Source organism: Podarcis muralis, chromosome 15 (assembly GCF_964188315.1).
Source record: "Podarcis muralis chromosome 15, rPodMur119.hap1.1, whole genome shotgun sequence".
In the NCBI taxonomy this organism is placed as follows: Eukaryota; Metazoa; Chordata; class Lepidosauria; order Squamata; family Lacertidae; genus Podarcis; species Podarcis muralis.
In genome coordinates, this window is record NC_135669.1 from 10137009 (window position 1) to 10156957 (window position 19949).

Genomic DNA, 19949 nt, shown 5'->3' on the forward strand with positions numbered 1-19949 from the left:
TCAGGCCTGTCCAGTGACACCCTTGTCGACAGGTTCCTGGCTTTCAAAATACTCATTGTCTCTTACAGCTTGCTGCTCTGTGTTTTAAACATGGCGTGGCCTCTTTCGTAAATGGGGCTGAGATGCAAAGAAACACTAAGCTCTGGTCTCTCCTAAGTACTTATCGCTCCTCTATTTTTGCTTCCAACCATAGTCCCATTCTTCCATACCAGGTTAGTACAGAGTAACAGCTACACTTAATAAGGCATCATTTTGCTAAGCTCTCCTCTATATCTGCCCCATAGTTGGGCGCGACATCACAATTATCCAGCTTCTACTTCAAAACTTGTTTTGTTTATGCATAACAAAGCTCAACCACAAAAGCTTTCTGCTTTGCTTCTTGCTATCTCCCTAGTTCTGATTCGGCAAATGCCCTGGAATAATTTTTGAATGAGGCGTTACAGATTTCTGGGACTAGGGCTGATGTGAACGCGCTTTTTAAAATTAGTCTGGTTGTCACAATTCCTGGCTTAATGGGATGCTTGCCATAGGTCTGTCTAAAAGGGTGGTTTGGACAGTCTGATAGACTATACTGTGGTGTGCTGTGCTCTTGCAAGATGGCTTTAGAAGTGAACAGCAACCACAGGCTACTTCTTCCTTTTGCTTTCTTAACTTGTCCTTTCAATATGCAAGTAGGGCAGCATCCCAAAACTGCATTTTTGTAAAATGGGAATAATAAGTTGTGAGTCTGCAGTCCCCAAATGGGCTTAGAGAGTCCCAGACACTTAGCCAGATGTGCCTTAGATTTCTTTCTGATGGTTCCCACATTACAAACCACAGGTCTCCTTGGCCTCCCCCACCCCACTGCTTTCTTGTTTGCATCTTCCACGTGCAAAATAGAGCCCCCCCCCCCCCAATTCCTCTTGGAGTGAAAGGAGATCCAGATTATTGATGCTCCCAAGGTGTGTGTGTGTGTGGTCCACTCAAGATGAAAGGTACAGTCCTTGGGAACCTCTTTTAAGTGTAACATTACAAGCCTGTCTGATGGTGATGTATGTTCAACACCTAACTTTGAAAGCAGAAAAAGCTGTACTGTACTCTGTCCTGTGGTAACTCGTATTAGGCTTAGTTCCCATTGAGGTAGTAGAACCTGCATTGGGGCTTCATATTGTAGGTCTGGGTCATATGATTGCTGCTCCGTATAAAAACAAATCCTTCCGTGCCCACCTAGCGTGTCTAGGGTGGTGTGAAGTTGACATTCTTTTCCTTGACATGCTATTCTTCTAAGTGCAGGTTTTAATTTTAATGGAGGAGCAAGCATGTGATCCCTCACCTGCAGTCTCAAGTGGTACATTCCAGACAAACGTTGACCACGTCTGTGAAACTTTGGCCCTGTTTTGAACTTTAGTGGGTTTGTGCTGAGCATTGCAGGCGCTAAGGGAGATGTTGACCTATGTGATATGCAAGTATTTCTTAAGCAAATGCTTGAAAGATTGTGGTGTTCTGTTTAGCAAGCCCCACATGTCCATTAGAGCAGTGTTCCCCAACCTTGGGCCTCCAGCTGTTTTTGGACTACAACTCCCATCATCCCTCGCTAGCAAGACCAGTGGTCAAGGATGATGGGAATTGTAGTCCAAAAACAGCTGGAGGCCCAAGGTTGAGGAACACTGCATTAGAGGACCACATACTAAGGCACAGCATTGGGGATTGAAAACTATATTATCTTGAGTTCATGCTGCTTGCTTGGGGCAGGAGGGCTGTTCTGTTGGGATCACTGAAAATTACAGCAGTGATTTGAAAATTGTAGTGTCTTTTAACGTCCATAAGGTGATTTTACCAACCACTGGACACCTTAATAAATAACTTGATATATGTCCGTCCATGCCTCTTGTAACATGAGAAACAGGAAGTTGAGTCTGATTGTCATAGGCACTTGCAATGTATGTCTTGATTCCCTTTCCCTCAAAGCACGTTTCTTTCTCACACTTGACCTGAGCATCAGGAGGTACCGATTAACTTCTTAATAAGTGAAGCAACCTTGATATAGGCGTATGTGTGTTGTTAATGTATCTGTGATTCATCCGTGTTTTTAAAACATTAAACATGGATGGCAGAAGACAAACTTTCACAATGAAATTTGGTAGAAGGTACGAGAGAGAAGAAAGGGGGACCTTTGCTAATAAATAAACCTATTTCTGTCTAATGATTTGCTTTGCTGCCTTCTCTTTTTTCTCCCCTCACCACAGCATGATCCACCAGCCAGGCAAAATGCAGTTTCTAGCCTCCGAGCTGAAGCTAGGAATTGTTTTTGTGGCACACACCTGAGCTGATAATGTCAAACCTGTCTATTTTCCTTTCGCATCAGAGTGCTAAGTGAGCATCCAAAATCCAGAATGAGTTAAGCTTAAACATCTGCTCCAGTCTTGCTTTTGGACTGGTTACTTTATTGCTGAACTTGAGTGGCTATTTGTCTATGGCGTGAATATGCTAGAATCTACCTGATGCTACATGTCAGTTTCATCAGGAAGTTACTAAGGGATGGTTTCCGAAGCACTAAAGTGGAATAGGTAGACACTGAAGTGTGTATGTAGCTCTTTTCACATCATCCTTGCAGTAAAATTCCTGTCTAGTATTGTGTCAGATGCTGGAATAGAAAAAGACACAATTCCCCCCCTGGCTTTCATACTATCACACTTTGCAGATAGTATTATGCATGTAAAAGAATGTAAAAATTAAGTGGGGAAATGTTTATATTAGACTTGTGGGATGCAATTCCTGATTTTTTTTATTTTTGGTCCTGCTGAAAGGGTGGGGGATATTTTCTTACACAAGCTTTTTTTAACTAGCAAAAACTAAATTCCAGCAAAGCCAAAGTGTATTATATGACTTCTTTTATATGACTCTGATGTAAAAAGATTGGTTAGAATAACTAAGTCTTTTGATTCTTTTTATATATAGAGAGAAGTTCTCTAAAGAAAACTTAAAACCACTATTCAATAAAGAGCAGCAAATATTAATGTGAATAAAGAATTAAGGTGTAGATTTCTCCTGATAAAACAATTCTTTCCAACCTGTTAGGTACTGGAAATGCAATTTAACAAGATTTTTGTTGTTTTAAGTGTGATTTCTGCTTCATGGAAATGAGATAGATGCCTTTTCTGAAATGCTCTTTGGGCTCTTAGGAAATAACTTTTTTATAATTCCTTTTTGTATGTGCATTGAACAAAGTAACACTGAATATATTTTCCTCCTTTTTCCTGTGTGCAAGCTTTGCAAAGAGGATGTGAATTCTTAAAACAGATTTTCTTAATGAGGGTGAAATGGTGAATATCACTGTCTTGGCCATCATCCGTTCAAATATGCTGCTGTCTTTTCTGACTCTCTTGGAATGTTTTCAATAGCAATTGTGTATCAGATTAAAACCAGCCTGTATGTTTCAATATTGTAATGAATAAAATGTTCTTCACTTTTAAGATTAGTGTCAATGGAATGGGCAGATCCATTGTGTATGGAGGGGGGCACTTCAGAGTTACAGTCGGGATCAGTGCTCATTCTGCTAAGGTTCGAACTATTTATATAAGGGCTATCGAAATATTTGCAAAACTTAGGAGCTAGGCATTTCCCCCCATGTCTTCCATGAACACGGTCTTAACAGTGAGTCCGTAAGTGGCTGTGGAGGCCATTTCCACAGTGGGGACATAGGTTTCCGGGCAGGAGTTGATCACAGTGAGGGTTTGCCAAGCGTGCCTTCCTCTTAGCACGTTTCCCCCTTTCTTCCTGAGCTCGAGCGTCTTCAAAGTCCATGACACCTTTGGTAAAGGCTGTTCTCCAACTGGAGCACTTGCAGGCCACTGTTTCCCAATTGTCAGTGTTTATCTGAGTCGTACAGTCGTACCTTGGTTGCTGAACGCCTTGGAACTCATACGTTTCGGCTTCTGAACAATTGAAAACCAGAAGTGAGTGTTCCGGTTTTTGAATGATTTTTAGAAGCTGAACGTCCACGGTGTGGCTTCTGCGGTTTCCGATTGGTTGCTAGTCTTCCTCTTTCCAGTCCTGTTGGGCACCATCAGCCTGTATCCAAGACCAGCCATGAGCCCGTAGAGGTTTCTAGAGAGGGCAATCTCTCTGACTTTTCAAAAGTTAGAAGGTTCTCGTAATCGTATATTACTAGGAGGTGGTTTTAACTGGGATCTCTTGTATCTTCTTGTTGGACTGGGTCCTCCTTTGGGCCACATAGGACCCTAAATCTCTGCATATTATGCATACCTATAAATCTGCCACTGGGACACACACACACACACACACACACACACACGACAACCCCTTGAGGTTGGAGCCAGCTCATTAGCAATGGAACGAGGAGTGCCAGCTGAGGGGAAATGGAGAGGATGTTGGAATGGATATCCTGGTGAGGTTTCATGAAAAGAATAACGGAGAGGGTATTGGAATGGAGTATCCTGGTTGGTGTTCAAGAAAATAATGGAAAGGGTGTTGGAATGGAGTATCCTGGTGGGAGAGTTTCAAAAAAATAACAATGGAGAGGGGGTGGAATGGAGTATCCTGGTGAGGTTTCCTGAAAAGTATAATGGAGAGGGGTTGGAATGGAGTATCCTAGTGGGAGGGTTTCATCCCTGGACAGTGGTATTCCTAGTAGCTGGTGCGATGCAGATCTTCACAACAACCCTGTGAGCGGGTTCAGAAACAGCTGCCAGTGCGTGCACGGCGCTGCAGGTACCGAATCCCAAAGATTCCTCCCTTTGGAGTTCTGTTCTGGACTGATCCATGACGCCTCTGGAATTCCTGCTCGAAAAACACTGGGAAACATTTGGAGCTGCGATCACTGCGCCAGCGGCGCCTCCCGCGCATGCGCTCTGGGGGAAAAGCAGCCCCCCCGCTTCCCTTCCCCCGCAGCGGCTTTTCCCTCGGCCGCCCTGAGCTGCGGGTCCCCGACCTCTCCAAAATGGCCGAGGGCCGAGCCCAGCCCGCAGGCCTGAGCCCGCCTCCTCCGGGCCCCACCTCCCACCCTCATTGGCCAGCCGAGCAGGGCTTGGAGCGGCGATTGGCTGCCTGCAGACGGCTGCGTGTGTGGCGGAAGCCCGGCCCAAGATCCGCGGCGCGGCTGGGGAATGTGGAGAGCGGGGATGGCTGCCGGGGAAGGCCTGGGACCGGCGCTCAGGGCAGTCCAGGAGCGGGTGCAGCAGGCGGCGGCCAGCAGGCCCAAGGTGCGAGGCGGGCGGGCGGGCGGGGAGCGGGGCGGCGGCGGCCGGCCGGGCGGCTCCTGCCCTGGAGGCGGCGGGTGGGACAGACCTGGCGTGGCCTGCGGATCGCTGCTCGCTGCTGCTGTTATTAATAGCCTATGTATCTTTTAACGTGAATAACTTATTACCGGGTCCCCCCCCTTTTTTTTTTAGGAGCATAGCCAGCTGCCTTTTACCAGATCACAATGTTGGTCCACCTAGTCTAGTGTTTCCTGCACTGACTGGCAGCAGCAGCCCCCCCCCCCCTTGCGCAGGGCCTTTTCAGCAAAGGCCCCGGCATACATAGAGGGGTAGCACACAGGGAACGGGAAGGCATGCAGGGAGGTAGTCGGGTCGTGGATATCATGCACGATGAATGTTGATTGTGATCTAGAAAAAGAGGGGTGGTTGGCTTCATATTTTTCTGTTGCAACAGAGTTCCCTCCCCTCCTAGCAAGGAGGGAAGAGAGACCCAGAACCAAGAAGAAACGTCTCTTTTAAGAGGGTGGCGTTTTGGCGTGGAGAAAGAGGACAGTCCCTTATACAAACAGTCAGAAATTGCATCCCACCTAAGGCGGGGTTAATGTGGCTCAGGCAGGCCAAGGTGGGATATTCCTGAGGATTTAGCAAGTCTCCCATAGTTCCAGACACAGTTGACACAAAACATTAGCATTTGATAAGACAATCAAGATGCCGGTCAGATATCCCTCAATGCAGAGCATCTGGGCAAACAGTGACAATTAATACAAAGGAGGTTCATATATATAGGAGAAGAATCCCTTCAGGAACTTCCCCTGATTGCTATCTGAGTTCTCAAGCAAGGAGGATTAAGGAGACAGAGGAAATATTTAGGAGTCCCAAGATGACTTTTGGATTGCTCTCCTGTACTATTTTGTTGTTGTTGTTGTTTAGTTGTTTAGTCGTGTCCGACTCTTTGTGACCCCATGGGCCAGAGCACGCCAGGCACTCCTGTCTTCCACTGTCTCCCGCAGTTTGGTCAAACTCATGCTGGTAACCTCGAAAACACTATCCAACCATCTCGTCCTCTGTCGCCCCCTTCTCCTTGTGCCCTCCATCTTTCCCAGCATCAGTGTCTTCTCCAGGGAGTCTTCTCTTCTCATGAGGTGGCCAAAGTACTGGAGCCTCAGCTTCAGGATCTGTCCTTCCAGTGAGCACTCAGGGCTGATTTCCTTATGAATGGATAGGTTTGATATTCTTGCAGTCCATGGGACTCTCAAGAGTCTTCTCCAGCACCATAATTCAAAAGCATCAATTCTTCAGCGATCAGCCTTCTTTATGGTCCAGCTCTCACTTCCATACATCACTACTGGGAAAACCATGGCTTTAACTATATGGACCTTTGTTGGCAAGGTGACGTCTCTACTTCTCAAGATGCTGTCTAGGCCTGTCATTGCCCTTCTCCCAAGAAGCAGGCATCTTTTAATTCCGTGGCTATTTTAGACATGTGGTTTATATACCTATGTATGTATGTTTACCTTGTGCAATTATCCAAATTTATTCTATATTTGAGACAGTAGAATTACTACAACAATTATGTTCTCCATCAGGTGTCAGATTGACCCCCCTTGGAAGTGATGGTTGAACTCTTAAGCAATAAACACCTGCAAATTACACCTCTGGTAGCCATATCTGCTCTGGCAGTGTTACGTTAACGTGTGGCAATTTTATGCTGTAAATCATAGACTCACGCTGTATGATCATAGAAGAAATGTCTTGCTTTTTGCCCTCTGTTGTTCCTTGTGAAGGCCTTTGACCACAGACAGTGAATTGAATGGAATTGGTTGACTGGCAGCAGCACTCCACATTCCTTGCCCCTCCTGGAGATGCTGGGGAATGAGCCCAGGGGCTTTGCAGGTGAAAAAGGTGCCCTGCCATTGAGCTGCTGTGTCCCCTATGCAGTCCTGCTAAAGTGGCGGGATGCAGAGGAGAGGACAGGACTCCTGTACCTTTCAGTAGATGTGCAGAAGAGGGACTTGATACACAGCAAGCTATACATGCTGAAATTCACTCTTATACACATCTGCTCAGCATGCAGGAGCCTTGTCCTGTTCTGTATCTGCCCTCATCCCAGAAATTCATATAAGCAATTAAGTAGGGATTAAGCACCACTGAATACAGTTGGACTTTCTTCCAAGTAAGTGTGGATGGGGCTGCTGTATGTCCACAAAGCAAGACTCGGGATCTCTTTGAATCAGAACCAACGTGCCTTAAGAACCATGAAAAGTAAATGCTGTTAAGTTCAGCGGGTCCTACTCCCAGGGCAGCAGCTATGGGATTGCATTCGAAGTTACTCTAATGGAATTTATTATAAATAAAATAATTGAGGTCGGAAGCCTAGCTTAGGGCAGATTCACAAATGGATGTGTTGTTACCAGTTGCTGCTGTTGTGGATGGTCATTTGGCTTGTCTTAAGCTTTGTGTCGCGTTGTCATAGTCAATACAGTGGTACCTCGCAAGACGAATGCCTCGCAAGACAAAAAACTCGCTAGACGAAAGGGTTTTTTGTTTTTTGAGCTGCTTCACAAGACGATTTTCCCTATGGGCTTGCTTCGCAAGACGGAAACGTCTTGCAAGTTTGTTTCCTTTTTCTTAACACCGTTAATACAGTTGCGACTTGACTTTGAGGAGCAACTCATAGAACGCGGTGTGGTAGCCTTTTTTGAGGTTTTTGAAGACTTTGGTGATTTTTGAAGCTTTTCCAAAACTTTCCCGACACCGTGCTTCGCAAGACGAAAAAAATCGCAAGACGAAAAAAATCGCGGAACAAATTAATTTTGTCTTGCGAGGCACCACTGTACTTATTGCATTTCATACTCATTTAGCCTCGTTTTAAAACATTTTTCCTCCCTCTCACTTCAGTATTCAATGAAGTGAACTATTAATCCATGGAAGATTATGCTACAACGCGTCTGTTAGTCTTTAGCAACCTTTGTGTTTTTTCCACGTTAACTCAAAACAGAACATGTGAACTTGCTTCCATTAAAAAACAAAGTTCAAGGTGGACGTGAGATAATATGAAATCTCTTATCGGTGCCTGTTGGCCTGCGATAAATATTTCCCATGTTCCAGTCACAGAGTTGTGAGCATCCCCACTTGGCCACTAACCATTTCTTTCTTTGCAAATACAGGGATTGCCTGCTATACAGCCTCGCCTTGTAGCTGTCAGTAAAACGAAGCCAGCGGAAATGGTGATTGAGGCCTACAACCATGGGCAGCGCAGCTTTGGAGAAAACTATGTGAGTGTCCTCTCCGTTTCCTCATTGTTTGGGTTTCAGGACCAGAAGGAAATAAGGCCTGGAGCTGCTGACATGCTCACAAACCAGATGGTCACAAAAGGAGCTCATATTTCATTAATAATAATAATAATAATAATAATAATAATAATAATAATAATTTCTATTTATATCCCGCCCTCCCCAGCCGAAGCCGGGCTCAGGGCGGCTAACAACAATAAAACAGTACAAAAGTACAGCACAAACAACACTCTAAAATCATTCATTATAAAATTAATTCAAATCAAGCCACTGGCAACCATTGGGCCAGAGCTCCGCGAAGATTGCTGAGGGAGGGAGTCAGGCTGTGCCCTGGCCAAAGGCCTGGTGGAACAGCTCTGTCTTGCAGGCCCTGCGGAAAGATGTCAAGTCCCGCAGGGCCCTAGTCTCTTGTGACAGAGTGTTCCACCAGATCGGAGCCACAGCCGAAAAAGCCCTGGCTCTAGTTGAGGCCAGACTAACTTCTCTGTGGCCTGGGACCTTCAAGATGTTTTTATTTGAAGACCGTAAGTTTCTCTGTGGGGCATACCAGGAGAGGCGGTCCCGTAGGTACGAGGGTCCTAGGCCGTATAGGGCTTTAAAGGTTAAAACCAGCACCTTAAACCTGATCCTGTACTCCACCGGGAGCCAGTGCAGCTGGTATAGCACCGGGTGAATGTGGTCTCGCAGCGAAGACCCCATAAGGAGTCTCGCTGCAGCATTCTGCACCCGCTGGAGTTTCTGGGTCAGTCTCAAGGGCAGCCCCACATAGAGTGAGTTACAATAATCCAGTCTGGAGGTGACCGTCGCGTGGATCACAGTGGCTAGGTCAGGGCGAGAGAGATAAGGGGCCAACTGCTTAGCTTGGCGGAGATGGAAAAATGCCGCCTTTGTTATAGCTGCAATCTGCGCCTCCATGGAAAGGGAGGTGTCGAAGATTACACCCAAACTCTTAGTCCCGCATCACCCTGGAGAATTGTGGCATAGCTGGGGAGTAAACGTTACAGAGACAGAACTTAAGTGGCTTTAAAAGATTCGCAAATGGAGAGAAGGCTGCTACGCTCAGGTTGTGCTTTCAGGCTTCTCATAGGCCTCAGGTTGGCCGCCCTGAGAGCAGGGTGCTGGGCTAAGTGGTCTGATCCATCAGACTCTTCATATGATCCTAAATTTGCTAAACTGAAACTTTGAAAAATAAGGGACATTTCGTGTCTGTGAAGGAGGAAGACTAGCCCGGCTCACCCATGAGGCAAGGTGAGGCAACTGCCTCAGGCAGCAGGATCTACAGGGATTTGGCAATTGTATTCCAAGTGTGGTCGCATCATTTGTAAAAAGGCAATGTGATATTGGAGGTTCGATTGTCAATCCCTTTGCCAGTGAGCTTGGAAGTCACCCTTTTCACGGCTGTTGGCAGCCTCTTCCATGATGTATACCAGCAAGGTGCAATCTGATGTCATGAAGGCAGGCCTGAAAGGTTGTGACAATAGCAGAGATAAGTCTGGATCTGGCCACATTCCCACATCCTCATTTATTTCGAAATGGCTTCTGGAGGTCTTTAAAATGTAAGCTAGACATGCAGATGCCAGTTTGCTCATCACTGTGCAGCAGTAATGTTATATTACGGCTGGTTAATTTGAGTTGCGTAGTCCAAAGGAGTGAACATGGGGAATTAATTGCACTAATGTTGGATACAGGTGCACCAATATGGTTTGAAGCAGTTTCTTGGACAGAATAACTGTGGGAGCAGTTGGCAATCTGACGCATGACTTTGTACTCAGGAATAGTGTCTATTAGCAGTTTTACAAATGGATATTGCCTCTCTTGTCAAACGCTGCTCATTAACCCTTTTGCCTTCTGTTGAGGCGTAATTGGAACTCACTGTCTTAATGCTTTGCACATTTGCTTGTAACGTCACCCACGGTTTGACATCGTATGGCTGACTTCCCCATCTCTTCCTCCTCCTCTCTATCTCCTTTGCAACTTGGAGGGACTTCTGCTAAGATTAGTTTTACTTAAAAAACCCAAAAACTTGGCTTAGCGTTAATGTTTGATCTGGGAATCCTCCTTTAAGATTAACTCTGCTGAGTTTTATAGCAAATCAGCTTCCAGCCTTTGATTATGAAACTGACATTGTTTTAAACCAGGACCCCTTGTTTGAATGCACCACTGAGTCGTCATTCTTTTACTGTGAAACTAAGCGTGGGAGAAGTCTTCCTCCTGGTCACATGGGAGGAGGATGGGGGAGGAATGTTGTGCTTAGTCCATTCTGCATTAAACCAAGGTTGGAGAACCTGTGGCTGTCCAGATGTTGTTGGACTACAAATCCCATTTTCCTGGACTAGTGGCCATGTTGACTAGGCCTAATGGAGTCCAACAGTATGTGGGCAGCCGTCAGTTCCCCACCTCTCCACTAAACCATGGCGTTTAGCATTGCATGTGAACAGAGGCACTTGTAAGTCACGGTGGTTGAGTTAGAGGTAAGGCAGAGCAAGCCTGGCAAAGTTTAATCCATGTCTTAACTTTCTACAGGTCCAAGAACTTCTAGAAAAGGCATCAGACTCCAGAGTAAGTTCATTTTGTGTGCTAGATAAAATCCTCATTCTGTCAAGTTGGCAGAGGCTTGTTTCAGAAAATTGACTAGTAAGCCCATGTTCAGAGAAGAATCTCTCTGTTTGCCTTTCAGTAGCTGTTCAGTTCTTTATGTATAAATAGCAGATAATCTTGGCCAAGATGCTTCTTTTTGTTGCAGTGCCCCAGTCATTTGAAATAATTTTCGAACACAGATGGCAGCCTATATGCTGAATCTGTCCCAGCAGAGGTTATTTACACTGACAGCAAACTGCTACTAAGTGTGTTAACTGCCATCAAAATAATTTTAACATTTGAGGGACCTTGGATGAGATTTGCCCCTCTCTTCTTACACAGGGACCATCCTTTGTCTTTATTATGAGCCACTTTATGGCGGCTTTTTGCCTTGAAAATTGAGTTATAAATAAATAAAAGTGAAATCACCCTTCACTTGCAAGTGTTCTATGGATGCCTAGCATGAAAATGAATTTCAAATTCTACTCACTTGCCTCTGTTCTCAGATTCTTTCTTCGTGTCCAGAGATTAAATGGCATTTCATAGGCCACCTACAGAAAAACAATGTCAACAAACTCATTGGTAATAATAATTTCTTTTTGTGCTCACTTATGGGGTGGGGGGCAGGGAGACAACAAGAAATCCTTTGTGTACATTGGGGGGGGGGGAGTTGTAATGTGCTCACTTCAGTGAATGCACTACTGTTACCAGCTCTGACTTAAGGAGATCCTGATTTTGAGATGCAGTTAATTTTTAACAGTGCAGGACATAGAACCAGTGATTTCTCCAAAAATTGAAATTGGGGCTTGGAAGGATTTATTTTTCCCAGGTCCTAGGGGCTGCTGCTGTTAGCAAACATGAACCTGGACTATGTGGCACGCTATTTTTTATTTTATTTTTAAGTTTCACAGTCGTGGCCATTTCATAAGATTTAGCTTAGTTTTCAGTAGGTCAGCTGTAGTTGCATCCTCCTGAGTTGTAATTTTGCACAGCTCTGTTAATGGATCTGAATGCAGTGTGGTAATTTCCAGTGGTGTCTCGTATGTCTGGTCCTTCAGTTGATAAACTTATTTAGTTAATTCATAAGATCAGGCAGAAGGTGACTGAGAGACCAGCTTCTATTTTTGCTATTTTTTTGCTTTTTGTATGTGCCGTGAGCAACTGGCCCTTTTCTCCTGCTTGGTTTAGGACAAGACGGTTTCTGTTCTCTCTTCCCCATTCTAAGATGTTGTTTTGCATTATACATTTTGAAAACATTAGTTAAGAGGTGATTAATAATCTAGAAACCGCAAAGGAGCAAAAGGCCTTGTTGTTCAACCAGTCATCCAAAAGCAGGGCCAGCTGTCTCCCTTCACTAATGTTGGGGTACTGCCTGATATAGCCTTATGGTGCAGGGAGCATTGTGCTACTCAGGTAGAGAATGTACAGTTTATGCGAGGGTCCCTAACTTGGCAATACAGCGCATACTGCGCACTCTGAAATTGCATGAAACCGGTATGCTTTCTGTAATGGATATTTGCTCAGATTCTTCTTTAAATGTCGTCTAGCGGTACCTAACCTATTTATGCTGGAAACGGTGGATTCCCTAAAACTGGCGGACAGAGTGAACGGGTCTTGGCAGAAGAAGGGGTCTTTGGAGAAGCTAAAGATCATGGTGCAAGTGAACACCAGTGGGGAAGACAGTAAGTAGATTTGATGTTGTTCTCCCCTCTCACATGCCAAAGGTTCAGGCTTGCATTTCAGCCTTCTTTTAAAGAGCAGCACTCTCTTTGTATGATCCTCCTTCATGCGCACACAAGTATGACGTGTGAATGCATGGAAGGGTGATTTTGGGCTCTTTGAGGCTTCTGTGTGCCTTGCAGGACATCCGGAAAAGGAATCCTTCTCACAGGCAGCTGAATGCACTTGGCTTTCGGAGCAGTTGGGATTCCTGATCAGGCAGGATATGGTCTAGATTCTTCCTAGCAAGGCTGCCTTCACCACTGGGAGGCAGCAAGGTACAGTGTTTACAGTGGTACCTCTGGTTGCGAATGGGATCCGTTCCATTGGCCCGTTCGCAACATGAAAAGCATGCAACCTGAAGCACCGTATCTGCGCAGGTGCACGGCGTGATTTAGCGCTTCTGCGCATGCACAAGCAGCAAACCCCGGAAGTAACCCTTTCCGGTACTTCTGGGTCATCGCGGGACGCAACCTGAAAAAACGTAACATGAAGCAAACGTAACATGAGGTATGACTGTGTAGAGTTGGACTAAAACAGAGGAGTAAAGGTAAAGGGACCCCTGACCATTAGGTCCAGTCGTGGCTGATTCTGGGGTTGCGGCGCTCATCTCGTTTTATCGGCCGAGGGAGCCAGTGTACATCTTCTGGGTCATGTGGCCAGCATGACTAAGCCGCTTCTGGCGAACCTGAGCAGCGCACGGAAACGCCGTTTACCTTCCCGCCGGAGCGGTACCTATTTATCTACTTGCACTTTGATGTGCTTTCGAACTGCTAGGTTGGCAGGAGCAGGGACCGAGCAACGGGAGCTCACCCCGTTGCAGGGATTCAAACCGCCGACCTTCTGATCGGCAAGTCCTAGGCTCTGTGGTTTAACCCACAGAGGAGACACAGGTGCAAATTCACCACGAAGCTGCTTGAATGACCAACAAGCCAATTGGATTTTCTGAGCCTAACCTACCTCATAGGGTGGCTGGAAGGATAGAAGGGGCAGGGAGGAAGAACTATATATATATATATATATATATATATATATATATATATATATATATACACACACACACACACACACACACACACACACACACACATATACACACATACATACATCACCTGAGTTCCTTGGAGGAACAGAGGGTTGGACTGAACTTTGGAGGAACCTTGTATTGATTCACACCCTTGGTGCATCTAGCGCAGTATCGCCCTCAATGACTGGCAGTGGCTTTCTGGGATTACAGACAGAGGATATTCCCAGCCCTGCTTGGAGATGCCAGGGGCTGAACCAGGGACCTTCTGCATGCAAAGCAGATGCACCACCACTGAGCTGTGGTCCTCCCCCAGAGGTTGCAATAAAAATGCAATGTATAACAAGGCAGGATAGCTCGGTTGGTAGAGCATGAGACTCTTAATCTCGGGGTTGTGGGTTTGAGCCCCATATTGTGCAGAACATTCCTGCGTTGTAGGGGGTTGGACTAGATGATTCTCGTGGTCCCTCCCAACTCTTAAAATGCTATGATTAACAAATAAGCTTTTCTTTTTAAAGGTAAACATGGGCTGCCGCCTGGAGAAACCGTAACAACAGTGGCACACATCCTCCAGAAGTGTCCCAGCCTGGAATTTGTGGGCTTAATGACAATTGGCAGCTTTGGGCACGACCTCAGTAAGGGGCCCAACCCTGACTTCCAGGTATTCCTGATCTGGGGGGAAATACTCATATGCAAAGCTTGTCTTTTAAGGAAGGAGAGGGCCAAGCTCAATTGCATTGTCTTCCCTCCCCTACAGATGTTGATATCCTTGCGCGAGGAGTTGTGCGACAAGCTCAGTCTCCCCATTGAAAAAGTTGAGCTGAGCATGGGGATGTCTACAGACTTCCAGCATGCAGTAAGTCAGTCTATTGCCTTTTATTTTCTCTTTTTCTGCAGTTGCTAATCATGGAGCCTTTCTCCTTTCACTTCTTCCTCCCTCCCTCCCTCCTAGCGGAGTGTCTGGCCCTCTGAGTGAGCAACCAAGCTCATGCTGGAACATTTGAGTAAATCTTGGTTTTCCCATGTGGGCAGCTTCCCTGCTTCTCATAGGCAGCGTCATAAACCCGTGGGCTTGGCACTGAGCCCCATTAAATTCAATAGGACGTAACGTCTGAGTAGACATGGTCAGGGTTGCACTGATAAGTATGCTGCACGTGTCTCTCTTTGCCTTCATTTCTCTTCCATTGCTCTCCCTTGCCTGGCTTCTCTTTTCTTACCAGACCAAACAGAAGCTGCTACTTCTTGTATTTAAATCCCTTCATCCAATGAAAGGTTCTTCTCTCTTCATTTTGTTCTCTTTATCTGCTCTCATGATCTCCACTGTGCTTTTACTTTTGTCCTGGCTAAGCTTCACCTATTTCACACTTTGAGTGTTTACACACCATACAGTGGTGCCTTGCAAGACGAAAAGAATCCGTTCCGCGATTCTCTTCGTCTAGCGGTTTTTTCGTCTTGCGAAGCAACCCTATTAGCGGCTTAGCGCTATTAGCGGCTTAGCGGCTATTAAAGGCTTAGCGGATTAGCTGCTAAAAGGCTATTAGCGGCTTAGGAAAAGGGGGGGGAGCGGGGGGAAAATCGCAAGACTTGCAAGACGTTTTCGCCTTGCGAAGCAAGCCCATAGGGAAAATCGTCTTGCGAAGCAACTCAAAAACGGAAAACCCTTTCGTCTAGCGGGTTTTCCGTCTTGCGAGGCATTTGTCTTGTGGGGCACCACTGTACATTTAATATACATTCAACACCTAACCTTGCCATCAAGAATCCTGGAAACTGTAGTTTACCTCATAGCAGAGCCCCCATTCCCAACACCCATAACAAACTACAGTTCCCAGAATTCTTTGGGGGGACCGAGTGCTTTCAATGTATGGTGTGCACACAGCCTTTCTTTCCCACTGTCCCTTTCTCTGGGGTGCTCTGCCTCCCAATTTTCCCCACTTCTCCCTCCTTGCAGCTGGCTTGAACTCTTACCTCTTCTTCCAAGCCTTTGACATCTCCTCCTTTCCCCATCTTCGCCTTGTGTCCTTCCTCCTCATTTATTTACACCATTTCTCCCTTCTTTTTAGATGGCAAGGTCTGTTCCTTCTTAGCAAAACTATTGGATTGTACCTACTGTATTATCACAGATGCTTGTTTTTGCAGTTTTCAAAAGTGTGAATTTGTTGTAAATAGTAAGATTATACCAGCAATAATGAGTCTTTTTGTAAAAAAGAAAAAAGATTTAAATCAAGTCTTACTGACTAGTGATTTAAATCAAAATAAATCCACCCTGGATACACTACAGAGATTCCAGGGACTAGAAAGGGAAACAGAAGCAGGAAAATGGCACTAAAGGGAGGGGGGAAACAGCAGCTCTTTAGAACCCCACATAGTATCTTCATGTGCTATTTCTCCCCATGCAGCATCCAGCTCCAAAAGGGGCCAATATCCTGCCATCGACCCATTATGTCCAATTCCAATTAAAAATTTTATTGCACTAGCCATAGGCCATGGCATCATTCAGAAGGAGAGAAAAAACAAGGGGGAAAAAGAACAACAATAACCATAAAAATCATCAGGCACAGGCATACAATAAAATCACGGTCATGGCTACTAAAACTATTTGTTGCATTAAATAGAATAGAATAGCAGAAGATTCTCAGGTAAGGTGTGCCAAATTAAATATCCGAATCCCCTTTGCAGTTGACCGCTATTTTGTCTAGTTCCTTCCTCCTGATCTTCTTAGCTGCCAGTGCATAGAGTGCTGCTTTATAAGTAACAAAATCGTCAGTGTCACTCAGCAGCCATTTCACCCTTTCCACTCTATTCAGATGTGTTCCATTCATAAAAAAGGTAAAGGTACCCCTGCCCGTACGGGCCAGTCTTGACAGACTCTAGGGTTGTGCACCCATCTCACTTAAGAGGCCGAGGGCCAGCGCTGTCCGCAGACACTTCCGGGTCACGTGGCCAGCGTGACAAAGCTGCATCTGGCGAGCCAGCACAGCACACGGAAACGCCGTTTACCTTCCCGCCAGTAAGCGGTCCCTATTTATCTACTTGCACCCGGGGGTGCTTTCGAACTGCTAGGTTGGCAGGCGCTGGGACCGAGCAACGGGAGCGCACCCCGCCGCGGGGATTCAAACCGTCGACCTTTCGATCGGCAAGCCCTAGGCGCTGAGGCTTTTTACCCACAGCGCCACCCGCGTCCCCTAATAAACGGGTTTTATAAATATGTCTCTTGGGTCTATATATACATATACATGAGAATGAAAAATACTCTGAAACAGGGACTACATAATCGCATGAGCACTGTTCCAGAGTATTTTTCATTCTCATGTATATTATATCTATTTGAAAAAAGATTGGTTAATGAAGAAACTACATATCTTTCTACTTACGAGTGTTGAACTAATTGGCTGATGAAGAATTCAACGAAACAGTAGTTGTTATCCGGAAACACTGTTCAGCAGAGTTCAGAGTTGGACATCAGAACTGGACATTTGCTAATTATACAAAGCTTCACAGCTTGATCTCCGCCGGGTAAAGTCTGGCACCGTGATTCATTTAAGGACTTCAGTTTCTTAGTTTTGATGTTTTGAATTATCATAAAGTTTTTCACATTGTAATTGTTCCTGGCCATCGTGTTGCTTTTGATATTGCTTACTCATATTTCGCAACACAGGGGTTTGTTTGTTTACTAATTTACAGATGGGGCAGCCAAGGCCTTTCAGATAAAAGTTCCACCTTCCAAAGCACCCGTGATTTTTCTTGTGATTTTTTTTGCTGCTTTGCAGATTGAAGTTGGATCGACAAATGTTCGGATCGGAAGCACCATCTTTGGAGAGCGAGACTACCCCAACAAACCTTCCAGCGACAAAGCCCCGAGGGAGATTAAAGGCCAGCTGGAGAATTTGACAGTGAAAGAGCACTAACAGGAGAAGGCCCTAGCGATTCCTTCCGTGGAGGGAGGGGAATCCTTTCTGATAGACCTTTCTATGCACTTGACTTTCCCTTTGGGCTGACAGCTGTGGGACACCATCAGGTAATCAGAGGGCGTCGCAGGCACTTCGTCACATGTAATTTTAATATTGTATATCCATAGAGATTGAATTTTTCTAAAAAAAACAAACCAGCAAATGGAGCACCAGTGATTGACAAGTGACTTTTGGTACCTTAGCTGAAGTGACTTTAGATAGCTGCTCTGGATAACCAGCTGACTTAAGCCCTACTAGGTCTGGGCAGGAAACATTTCCAGCTCTGAACATTACACATTTCTAATTGGAAACTTGGTTTCCCAGAGGTGGAAACCCCTCTTTGCGGGGGTGCCATGGCCATTCTCCATTGACTAAGCCCCCCTCCACCATCCCACTGAAATGCTTTATGGGTAAACTGCTGTGTCGTGTACCACCAAGCATCCTATCAGAGGTCGAGGTCTTAGACCCTTTCATGACACTAAAAAGCACCTGTTCGGCATGGGCAGTTTGCTGCTTCCTACACTGTGGAAAGAGATGAGTCAGGGTGCACTTGCAAGCTTAAGCTACTGGCAGCTTTTGAGCCACAGGTTGGGAAGATTTCTCTTTTTTTAGGTTGTATTCATCCTCCGAAGACTGCTGCTACGAGTTTTGATAGTCGACTGCATATCGCTTTCTCTCTCACATTATAAAATGTCCCTTTCCCCCCTCTCCTCTGGAAAATTGATGGTTGGAGTAGTTCTGCTAGGTAAAAGCAGTATGTTCTGCTAGCCAAAGCCGGGAAATTCCCTGACTCTGCTGCTGACTTGCTGTGTGATCTTGGCCAAGTCACTTAACCATACTGTGCCTGTGTCCCCTATATGAGAAAAACGGGGCTGACCTACCTCACGTGGGAGACCGAGAGGCTGTCGTGCCTGGAAAGTTCCTTGAAATGCACACCCCCCTTCCCACACTCCCTAAACCCCAACTGCCCTGGAGGAAAGGCAATACGGCAGAGTAGAGCAGTCTCGGACAGAAGGCCAAACTAAACCTTAACTCCAGGCAGACATTCACACACTCGCCTGGGTGTGGGTGGGTGTGGCAGGGCAGCTTGAGCAGCGAGCCTGCAAGTAGCACATGTGTGCAGACACGGTTACCCTGGGCAAATGGTGAACTCCCAAATTTTAATGCAAAGCATCCTTATCCCAGATGTTGGGTCCCAAGTGGCAGAAAGCAACGAGTTGTTTCCCCACTGTACATATCTTAAGGTTCATTTAAAGCAGCCATCACTCTTGCTTCACTAAGACCTCATCTAAGTATTCATCTCTCCTCTGCAGCATCCCCAATCGGTGAAAATGTTTACAGTGAAATCTTGTTTTGTAACTCACATGTTGACAATCTACTTCAAGGCCCAGTCTGCTGCTACAAATGACTTTTAGTCCCCAGTAGAAATATACCCTCCCCACCGGTCCTCTTTTCCCTAATAGTTTGGTGTGTCTTTGGGTTACTCCAGCGGTGTGTCTTTGGCTCCGGTACCGTAGTTCAGTGCTAGGACACGTGCTTGGCATGCAGAAGGTGCCAGGTTAAAGCCTTGGCGTTTCCACTTAAAGCAAAGGCAAGTTATGGATGGATAGCATACCTGAGACCCTTGGAAGCTGCTGCCAATCTTGGCTCCAGTGGGCTAGCTGAACCAGTGGTGTCACCTAAAATATAAGGCAGTTTCCTATGCTAGCAGTGGGACTTGGTTTTTCTCGCCCTGGACACTGAATGTAACTGCAAAGAACAAACACCCAGCCCACTTAGTGTCCCACTATGTAGGTGCAATGCTAAATGCAGCCCAAACTCCTTCCCTCCCGCCCCGAGCTCCGCAGTGCAGTGTTTTCATGTGTGTTAAGAAATAAAACCAGTTGTGGATCAGAATACTGTACCATCTGTGCCAGTTACTAAGCTATTAAAGATGTTATTTTTTCTTCTTCTTTTGTTCTTGGTGTTGTGAATTGCAAAGGGGGAGAAGAGAGAACAGTGCCGGTGGGTTTGTGCTTGGCTGCTCAGATTTTATTGCCCTTTGAAGGCCAAGAAGCTCTTGTTCTGGAGGGATGGCGGGTGTCCAGCTCAAAATATGTAGCTGTTCTAAAACAGACCACCCTGCTCTGGTCTGAATGCACTCCAGGCTGCTTTTGCACTGGACCGTGGGGAACCCATCTTGCAGCAGGAC

General features: G+C 45.8%; 1 protein-coding gene across 2 annotated transcripts; it reads left to right on the plus strand.

Moving 5' to 3' along the window:
- The first annotated feature begins 5047 nt into the window (after positions 1-5047).
- PLPBP (pyridoxal phosphate binding protein) lies at positions 5048-19707 on the plus strand. Of its 2 annotated transcripts, none has more exons than XM_028708104.2 (8): positions 5048-5201; positions 8366-8473; positions 11015-11050; positions 11575-11650; positions 12616-12750; positions 14330-14472; positions 14569-14667; positions 17579-19707. In XM_028708104.2, exons 1-8 carry the CDS (start codon positions 5106-5108, stop codon positions 17714-17716), a joined length of 831 nt encoding a protein of 276 aa, XP_028563937.2. In that variant the 5' UTR covers positions 5048-5105; the 3' UTR covers positions 17717-19707. The 2 variants fall into 2 exon arrangements, with proteins under 2 accessions (XP_028563937.2, XP_077775354.1); XM_077919228.1 differs by lacking the exon at positions 5048-5201 and adding an exon at positions 5800-5820.
- The last annotated feature ends 242 nt before the right edge of the window (positions 19708-19949 follow it).